We start from the raw sequence: 10,626 nt of genomic DNA on the forward strand, positions 1-10,626 counted from the left end.
CCAAGTTATGACATCAGCGGCACCTGCCAAAATTTATAGCACAGATCAAACGTGGCATTCAGAGTTTGTGCCCTGTAACTGTCTGGTCATTCCTCATGGTGTGTTGCAGGCTTCACAAAAAGAGGCTGTGGGTTTGGGGTTTTTTTCCCCCTGCCATTAAGCTAATTCATAATAGCAGATGTCATCACTCCCAAATAAAAATGAGTGACGGATGAATAGATTTAATCAGTTATTCCTGGCAGTTGGAGTTCTCTTGAAAAGGGGAGCCCAGGGGTAAAACTGACACGATTCAGTAATCACTCAAGAAAACCATACTTTGACAGAAGAGGAAGCTACTATACAATCAAAGTAAGCATTTATATTCTTGTATTTTGTCCAAAATAAGATTTTCCCTTCCTGTCTTGATTATTAAAACTGCCTAGATATACATGGGAATACATTAATTTTATGTTTTGTTAAATCATGCAAATTTGAACAATGTTTTCTTCTTGTTCCCTCCATGACCTGGAATTCTGTATATTTCAGCATACCTTTATGAAAATTATTCTGATCCTATGTGATTTATAAAACATAAGAGGTATCCTCCCACTGTTTCATTTTACTCTAGTCATAACTTCAGTTATTAAGCTATTATTTGTTATTATCTTTTTTTGATATTACTAGAACTTCTGTATTACTCACACTTCAGCTGAAAGAAAACCACCATAAAATGAACGTGTAACGGGATACTCATCAAAATTATGCATTTTTTTACACGTAATTTAAAACTTTTCAGAGCTTTGAGGTTTGTTTGTTTGTTTGTTTTTAAATTTTTTAAAGGAACACTATAAACAGGCTTTGAACTGTACTGTAGTAGATATATAATGTTGGAAAAGTTTCCATGCTTAGGCAAACAAACCCTGGTGAAGGGCAAAAGGAATAGGATATTTATTAGTGTACTGACAAAGATAAACCAGCTCATGGTCATGATATGACCCAAGGGACTGAGTCTAGTTAAAGTCAAAGATAATCTTTCCATTGTTTACAATGGTCACCAAAAAACCTCTCAAGTGACTGTGGAAATTCTTCCAGGAACATGCTTGTGTTCCATATTAAAATTGGCTGAATCATCAAATTCATGAAAAGAGTTAAAATTAGACTTATCTCCAACTTTTAGAAAGGAAATATTTTTAAGATATGTATATATACATTTAGAAAATATAATTCTAGTTAAAGACTGTCTTTCAGCAAAAATTTTGGAAATAAAATTTGGAATTATTCAAATATTGGTTTACATTACTAGCTAAACTATTTTCCAGTAAGGAAAAAGCATAAAGTGATTTTCTTTTTGTTGGCCAAACCAATTATTCTTTAAATTATGCATAATTCAGACTAAAAATCACATTGATATTTTTCTTCAAATATGTTTAACTAACAGTTTTACTGAATATATTGAAATACTTCTCACTAAAAAGCAAAAGCACAAATATTTTGCCTACAAGTCTGTCTGTATAAAACACTGAATTTTTAAGACCATGGCTATCTTAAGACACATGTTAAATAGAAAGATTGAAAAAAGGTAAAAAATGGCTCCTGAGACTTTAGAAAATTTTTTCTCTTCCTGACTTCTATTTCACATAAAAATAACTCAGAATAGCAATTTTGTTCAAAACAAGAGCCATTGATCAAGAGCCATTTCTGGTTCTTAAAATTTCTCAAGAAAGAGTCTAAAGCAGAAATTACAAAGTGTGCAGAGGAGAAATTGCTAGTATTGGATATTTTTTAAAACTCCTTTTTGTACCTCAGCAGAGGTAGACTGAGATTACATTAGTTCAATATATTCAGACCAGGCAGGGGCTAAGCCCAGAGCATTTGGGAACCTACTAACTTAATGCCTTACCAAAGCACACTCAGATGCAGATCAGATTAAATAAGAGAAGTGGCTTTTCCTATACTAGTTTTGTGCCAGTGAACAAAAGTTGTGCATATGACTTACATCTAGAAGCAAAATTTCCTCCCCCTTGTATGGACTAAATCTGTAGAGGAAAAGCTGTTCATCATTCACAATTCAAACCTCCTTTAAACTGTCTCTGGGACATGACCTCACAAGGAGAAGCAGAGGGGCAGGTATTGACCTCCTCACTCTTGTGACCAGTGAGAGGACTCAAGGAAATGGCTGGATCAGGGGAGGTTTAGGCTGGATTATCAGGAAAAGGTTCTTCGTTCAGAGGGTCTTTGGACACTGGAACAGGATCCCCAGAGAAGTGGTCACAGCCTGACAGAGTTCAAGAACAATTTGAACAATGCTCTCAGGCACATGGTGTGACTCTTGGGGATGGATGGTACTGCGCTGGGCCAGGAGCTGGACTCAGTGATCTTTTTGGGTCCTTTCCAAGTCAGCATATTCTCTGTCTCTATGATTTTATGCATTTAAAACAATGTATTATATGTAGGTGCTGTGTTTCATGAGTGATTTGCTGTCTTAGAGTTTGCTGCATGGCCCTCTGATTTATGGTTTGATTATAAATGTAGGAGATTTTTCTTTTACTGTGCCATTAATTTTGTTTTTACAATTACTTCTTGTAGACATTCTCCATAAATTAATAATATGTTAGCGTATAAATTAATTTCTGTAAATGTTGAATGCTGTAAAAACTCTTTTGTACATACTTGCATGTTTTTGACAGTTGAGGTTCACAGCTACCAAATGCATGAGCCACTTTAACCAAGATCTAATTTCATCCTAATTTAAATGTTGTTTTATCAGCTTGGCTCTCTAAAAAAGAAGTAAACTATACTTCATATGGGCAGGTAGGATTACAGAACCCCTATAATCATAGTTCCTCTTTAACTATCTTAGTTGAATATTTAATAAGGGACTCTATCTTGCACCAGTGTTATGCACATTTTAGTAACCCTTGATAGAAAATATACTGCAGAAAGTTTTATAGCATAAATTTTCAGTTCATAAATGATACTTACAATATTTCAGGTCTTCTGAATGAATAATTTTAAATGAATAGAAGTGCTTGCTCTTGGTTATTTTAGGTTCATATCAGTAGATGAACATGTTAAAACAACCTTCCATTAGGAGTCAGAAAGACACCTCCCTGGCTTTCCTTTAATATCTCTGGAATGATTAACTTATTTTCTTTTCCCACTGTCCATCCAGACAAAACTGGCGAAGTGACTGCTAGAAAGTATGGTTTTCATTTACAGGAAAAATCTTATTGTTCTACTTGTTACTGAGCCCTGAGTTATCTGAGTGAAGGAATCAAGAACAACTTTGATGGCATTAAGTCCAGTTGTCATTGTAAATCCAATTTATGTTATTGGGACATCTATAAAAGAAAAAAATCACACATCAACAAAACATGTTATCTAGAGCAATAATAAAGATTTTTTTTTTTGCACAAAGGGTTACTCAGAAATTCAAACGAAGCTCCTAAGAATCTTTCAATTAGCATAAAGAAAAGCAGGTTAATACTACACATGAACCCTAGTCTCTGCACCTAGGTGTTGTAATGCCAGGCTGAAAAATATGATGCTTTCACACATCATACTGTGAAAGAGACTGGCCAGCAATGCAGACAGTACCATCTTCAAAAGTTTTACCTCAAGAATCTGTCTTAGCAAGGACCACAGCAATACCATGTGCAATATTAACTGTCACTATCATTCCTAGGAATGAATAGCAAATGTTCTTCACTTGCAAAAAGACCCACAAACCTAGCGGACCTTGCAGCACTACGTCCATCTTTTGGGCACCTCTCTGATCACAGTGTGTTCTTTTAAGTGGAGCAGACAAAGCTTAAGGCAGTCAAAACCCTCCTGCACCCCCTCAAAATCTAACCAATTTAAATCTCAGAAAAAGACTGGAGACCCTCTTTTTACCATTTGGAGAACATCAACTAGAAGTTCAATAATCATAAAAATTTAATCTCTAATTAAAGGTTAATGTGTTATGGCAGATTCTTATATGAGGCAAAGTATAATAGGGTTTGGAGGGCACACTGATTCAGTTTGTCAGCAAGTTGCACTTGGCTTCTGAGGCAATGGGATAATTATCTATAGAGTGTCAAGTGGGCAGCTGATAGTGACAGAAGAGCCTCTAAATGGTGTGAAGACCTGTGTGACCTGCTGATCCAGGAATGATGAAATAATCAGATTCCATCACTCGCTGTAACAAGCTATTACCAGAGCATTTATTTTAACACTGCTCAAGGCCTATGGAATTAGGACACAGATAGGGCATGTTCCAGTGCATCCGTGACATGCATATTTACTTGCAAGATGAAGCCTTAAATAATACTATTATTTTGGAGTCTCAGAGTGAGACAAAACTTTATTAAGATTACCCATATTCCCATTTAGACCATATTAATTGCCAAACACAACACGTTAAGCAAAAGGTGTTAGTAGAACTGCTCTACCCACATCAATGCAACAATTCCTGCTGTATCACGCTGTGCTACATCTACAGCATGACCAGTCCACATCAAGAGAAATACTAGAAAAATGCTGTTTGCCTCAGAGAAAAGTATCTGGTTGTTTTCCTGATAGTGCAGCTCTTGCTGACCTTGCTGTGAAGAGGGCCAGTGTTCCAACCCCTCAAGGTACTCCATCACACAGGAGGTTATATTACATGATCATGCTTATCACTCCAGTTGGACTGTACTGTTCTTTAAGCAGCTGGACTTTTCAATGGAAAAAGAATGTACCTCAAAAAGATTTTTCTTTTTCTTAAACAGTTTTTCCATTCCAGCCAGACTTTGCACCAAGTTTGGCAAAATTATTTGTTATTACAGATCTTTTAAAAAAAATTGATTCATAAATATTGTGACAAATCTAAAATATTCAATTTCGGAAGATTCCCAGAACTTAGCTTAAAACTTACTTTTAAGGTGCCAGGAGTTTCAAATACTCTATTTGATAGTAACCTTTCAGAAATCTGCAGTAATTGTATTACATCTGACTGTCCTTTACGTTTACTCTGATCTTCCACTTTACAGAACTGTACAGAGCAAAAGTTTCTATGCTACATTAGCATAGCCTTTGTTGTATTTATCATGAATAGCTCCTAAGCTATGAAATCATCAAGGAAGAAGATTCACAAGTCCCTATCAGGGTCTATGAGGCATTAATTCGTCACCATTACAGAGTGGAGTGTTGGCAAAAGTATCTAATGATAGCAGAATACAGTTAAATACAAGGAAGCAAAAGGATTTGTTTTATAGCAACCCTCAATTTAAGTGCTGGTCTAGTAATGGAAAACCCTGTAGTTTAGGTTTTTGGGGCTTTTCTTTCTTGTATCCTCCTACTTCCTGTTGGGACTAGGTGGAGGAGGCTGATTCAGGAAATAGGCAACAGAACGTAACTTTTCGAAGTACTGTTACAATCTGATAACCAACACAATATAGTAATATCAGCAAGGACATCAGACATTATGAGAATTTTAATGAATTTTAATGTTTCAATAACATGCATTTAGCAAGGACAAAGTCTCCTATCATTCTGTCATTCTTATCATTTAGTGGAACTGATCCCTGTAATTCAATGAGTGCTACTTTTAACAGTACTTAAGACTGAATTTTGATAAAATATAGAACAAAACCATAACCAGCTCCCCAGGGCTTTGCACTCTGTTTCAATTTGGATTCATAATTCCCTTGCATATTTTGTGCATGACGTCATTTGAAGTAGTAAAAGGAATCATTTAGGAACAATGCATTTTCCTGAGATAAAACATCTATGATCTGTTTTAAGAAAATGGACAATAGAAAATAGGAAAGTCCTTCATATCTAATCTGAACTCCAGTGACAATAGCACTATATTTAAAAGCATTTTTCACAAGTTCTTCTAAAATTACTGAAAAGATCACACATACTGAAGCATCCACAATATTTCAGCGAACTGTGCCATGCACAGTCATTACTCAGTAGCAAAAATATCGTTATGCCATTCAACTGTCACCCAAGGCCTGTTTCAATGCCTTATATTTTGGTTCAAGGCAGACTACACACCAGTTACCTATTCCTTTCGGGTGACATAATTTATTTTAATAGCACTTCCTGAGAATTAAATTTCAAGGGGATAAGTAACAGAGTATCTGCCTTAGGTCAGACTTTTGACTGCTCTGACCTCCAAATTGCTTTTCAGAAAATGAGCGAGCATACAAACTTTAGACGCCACAGGATGGGTGGTCATGATGCGGAAGAGCTGAAGAACTTCTGGGAAAAGGTCATCCAAGAGCAAACTAAGCAACAAGAGGCTGAAGAGTCTAGGCTAAGCAAAAGTGCCCTGAACAAGTAAGTGGTATTTTATCTTTTCCACAAGATAGCAAGGCATGTCATCACGTGTTTTAAAATAAGGTAATCTGTTATTGTACTGCTTTATTCATAGCACAGATTGTGTTCTGGGTCTTTGGCACTTTTCCTCTCACAGCTGCTTGTCTCGTATTACCATGGCTCTTCTGCATGGAAACTCAGACACCGCTCACCCCTAAACCTCATGAGCATTCTTCAAAGGCCTTGGAGCACAGCCATGAAAAAATAAAGCACTTTGGAATTATGGTTTGTGACAGCCAGAAAATAGCAGGAATTTTACCTGGAACTGGTAGAGCTACACAAATAAACAAAACAGTATTACATTAAGGGACAACCACCCACCTAATATGTAGAATAAAAAACCCGTGGCACCTTTGTCATGTTTAACAGCCCTTCACATCATATAAATCCAAAGGTAAAAATGACACAATGAGATTTTCCCATTCAATGGAAAATGTTGTGGACTTTTTGTTGTTTTGAGTGTTTATTTTTTGTTTTAGTTTGGGGAGGCGGGGAGCTTTACAAAGCAGTATAAAACAACAAGGGATTGCCTATAGAGAGAGCTATATAGCTGTATTGTGGTACAGATAACTCTGCACAAGTGTGGTGGACTTAAAATATTTGTTCAACTTGTGAAAACTTGGAACTTTGGACCAGGGTCTCCTGCACACTAAGTGAATCCCCTAACAATTAATGGGCAGAAATAGAGGACAAGAAATACCGTGTCTCATGTGGTTTCCTTTTGTTCTTTCCTCCTGAAGTTAACAAAGATTTTCCTGCATAAACTTTTCTCAAAACTGGGACATTCACATAAACTAATTTGACTTCAGCAAATTGGAAGGTCCTGCTAAAGGGTGGTTTCTTGGAAAAAATTCTAGGTACTTTGACCCCAGTGCCCAAGAAGGAAATACTGTCATCATTTAGATACTTGGAAATTAAGATCTGGGCAGGCCTTGTATCTCAAAAAAGTCAGATGTAGACAATCTTTCTTCCAGTGTCCTACTCCAGCTAGTCAGTAGTATTCTCAAACCCCAATCACAAAATTGCTGGAGAAAAAACATATATGACGAAATCCAGGAAAGTGCTCAGCTTCACTGGAAACATTTATCACCTAGATCACAAAAGACTACCACGAGAAGACAGTGCAAATTAAATGCAATTTGTGGTTTAGATAATATTTTTGACTTACAAAGTTTAAAATGTTAAAAGCTCTGCTCTGAAGAGAAGTAAGGTAATGAAAGAACCTTGAATATGTGTTAACTTGCATATTCAATATGTCTTAACTGACCCATCACAACTGAGATAGACCCAATCAAGTTCTTTCAAAGTCACTTGCCCAGTCAAATCCCAGTGTTCACAAAGTGTTCTAAAATTTGAAAAAAATGATACTTTCAGGAGGTAGTAGACACTATCAATAAAAAACATACATATCCACTACCTCATGTAAGGGGTACTCGGGAGAATGTTGTGATTTTACATAAAGGCGAGTGCTCCATTTTTGATACATAGGACGCTGATGAGAAACACCAGTATTCTCAATGGAAAACTTTTCCTAACTCACTGATCCTCTCTCTTGAGGCTTATCTATATGCACAAAAGAGTATTGAAGACTAGGTAGTTTAAAACACAATGTAAAATCAAACTCAGAATCAGATAACACAAGCACCCATGAGAAAGAGCTACTTCTGAGTTATTCTCCAGTGAAATCATTGGCTGCTGTTCTTTTCACCACACCAAAGGTTATTTAAAACCCCATATATTCTATGATGCATTTGGCATCACCATATAATATTTAATCTTACAACATGGCTGGGTCAGGTGTTTCATAACATTTCCTTCTGAAAACAACCCAGCCAACAATATCTTGCAGTGGTCCCTAGAGATTTTCTCTTCTGTTTTTAATATGAGAGTGTCTTGGAACTAGTGGCTCCTCTTGCATGTGACATCAATTCCTTTCATTTAACACCTACAGGGTCTACAGAGTTGTCTTTGTTTTCTTTTTTACCAAAAAAGGACATATTTTAAGTTCAGCCTGCTCTTCTCCACAGCATTTTACAGCATAACTTGAGGGGTTGGAGGAAAAAACGTATTTTTAAATTTACACATTGAATGACCTTACTGCACAGCCAGTACATCTGTGTGGCTTTGAGAATACCCCAGAGGGAAAAACAGAGTTCTTCACAGTGACAGTATTTCAGCAGTTGTTTGACTCATTTGGAATCCAGCAATGTCAACCACTGATAGTATCAGCACTATCCTTTTCTCCCCTGCATTCCCAATCTAGCAAGCTAGAGGGATGTGTAATTGGTAAATAAATACAGGACAAGTGCTCTGGTGATGAAAGAGAGGCAAGCTTCAGCCCTGCTGAAAAGCCCTGGATACATTTGAAGGATTTGGCTCCATAACTGCTAAGCACTTGTACTCTCTTTGCAGACTTCGCCAGGAATGGACTCTGCGGCTGGAAGGTCGAGTAAGGCAGGTCCAGGCACACATGAAAACACGGCAAGAACAAATGACACCACTGTCTATCGAGGCTCTTCCCTCGCCAGATAAAACTGTTGCTTAAAGTTGCTGCGCAGACACAGCAAGCACTGGGCCCAATTCTGACCTTCTGCATGCATCTAGAAAACAGCAGTTACGCTGCTGACCAACCAAAAGGTCAGATTCTGCCCTTTTTCCAAATGATTTACTAGACCTACTATTAAAATCCTATTGAAATTTAGTGTAAGAATAATGCCACAGGGGAAAAAAGTGCAAAGGAATAGATGAGAAGCAGACAACTCTAATTTTTCCATGCTATATTATTTCTGTGATGTATCAGGACTCTCTTATGTAACTGCATTTCCAAGTGACAACAACATACTCCCAGGAAAGAGGGCGGCTTGTTTAATAGGAATAATACATTCAGACAGCTGCATGCAAAATTGCACATTTACATTTACACAGCTCATGGAGTCTGGCTTAATGCAGACATAAGATGTTTTGTTTGTCTTGATGAGCCATAGCAGACGCAGTTAAGGATTAGCCTGATCAGCTGGCCAGGAGGAGAAACATATTCTTTAATGAGGGGGGAAAAAACCAACTTTCCTGATCAACATTTAAGAACATTTACAGATCTTAATAATTAAATAAACAGAAAAAAATTACTTTTACTTTCCTGGGGTATGTAAAAGAAAACTAATGAGCCAGTGTCTTTTTTTTGAGCCAATCTGACAAATGTTAGAGTAGTAAGCGCAAGTCAGTGTGAGAGTTTGAAATAGAACTCACTCTCTATTTGAAATAGAGAGTTTGAAATGAATCATAACAGCAGGGAAATGCTTTGCAAATTATCACTTGTCATACTTGACATGCACTAATCCAAACAACTTCTGCATCTTCTTCTGGGCTAGATGAAACAAAGGTAGGAATAACAAAACACAGGGTAATAACAATGTGCCCTTTTTACCTATATGTCTGTGTATCTGAATACTAGTCTTCTGGATTAAAACATTTGTTTTCTCTTCAAATAAATTTTGGAACACAAGAGAAGACTCATAAGTCTAAACAGCTATTTTTGTCTAACAGTATTGTGCCAGACAAAAATTTACTTTGAATCTGTATTCACACTAAAGTAGTAGATAGGAATACATTTGATATTTCAAAACAGAACAAAATTTAAATCATTTTGACCTCACAGAAATGCTTTTTAATTCCTTTTAAAACAATATTTAATTAAACACAAAGTTTTACTGATGTTCTCACTCTTACAAAGTGAAATTCTGCCACAGAAAAAAAAAGCTGCCATAAAAATGTTGTTATTCCATGGAGGATTAAAACAATAAAAAACTTATAAAATGTTGTTCTGTTATTGAAAAAGGAAGGAATTTTAATATCAGTTTCTTTTCATAAAAATGATGCCTAAAAGCATGTAATTGTTTCTTTCGGTGTCTATTTTCCATTAGGAAAGCAATGCTGAAAAAAATAATAAAGTTGTAACCACTTTTGCCCTGCAAGACTGGTGTTTCCCTTCTGCATCCACTTACTTCCTATTATTCTCTAAAAAGTTTTTTCTGTAACCCACTATCCTCATTTGGGCCAGGACTGAGTTAACTTTTCACCGTAGCTGTAAGGGATTGGAACCTAGAGCTCCATGGCCATGTCTAGATGTTATTCTATAGCACCTTTTGCCATCTCTGGGGGTAGGAAGTCCAGAATGTTTTTGGGAAGAAGGTGGGAGTGGCTTGGGTTGGGGGAACAGTCTGGGTGGACATCTCATTGGCCACTGTTCATTGCCTTGGGGTAGGACACATCAGCCAGTAATTTTTGCCTGTACTTCACCCT

The 10,626-nt window shown here is 36.7% G+C and overlaps 1 protein-coding gene across 1 annotated transcript; it reads left to right on the top strand.

Moving 5' to 3' along the window:
• Positions 1 to 253: 253 nt before the first annotated feature.
• Positions 254 to 10,262, top strand: LOC120511985 (protein FAM240B-like). The gene is made up of 3 exons (XM_039729760.1): positions 254 to 348; positions 6,140 to 6,288; positions 8,740 to 10,262. The coding sequence occupies exons 2-3, from the start codon at positions 6,143 to 6,145 to the stop codon at positions 8,870 to 8,872; spliced, it is 279 nt and encodes a 92-aa protein (XP_039585694.1). The 5' UTR covers positions 254 to 348; positions 6,140 to 6,142; the 3' UTR covers positions 8,873 to 10,262.
• Positions 10,263 to 10,626: the final 364 nt, after the last annotated feature.

The sequence above is a fragment of the Passer montanus genome, unplaced genomic scaffold (assembly GCF_014805655.1).
Source record: "Passer montanus isolate IOZ18808 unplaced genomic scaffold, ASM1480565v1 scaffold7, whole genome shotgun sequence".
Lineage (NCBI taxonomy): Eukaryota > Metazoa > Chordata > Aves > Passeriformes > Passeridae > Passer > Passer montanus.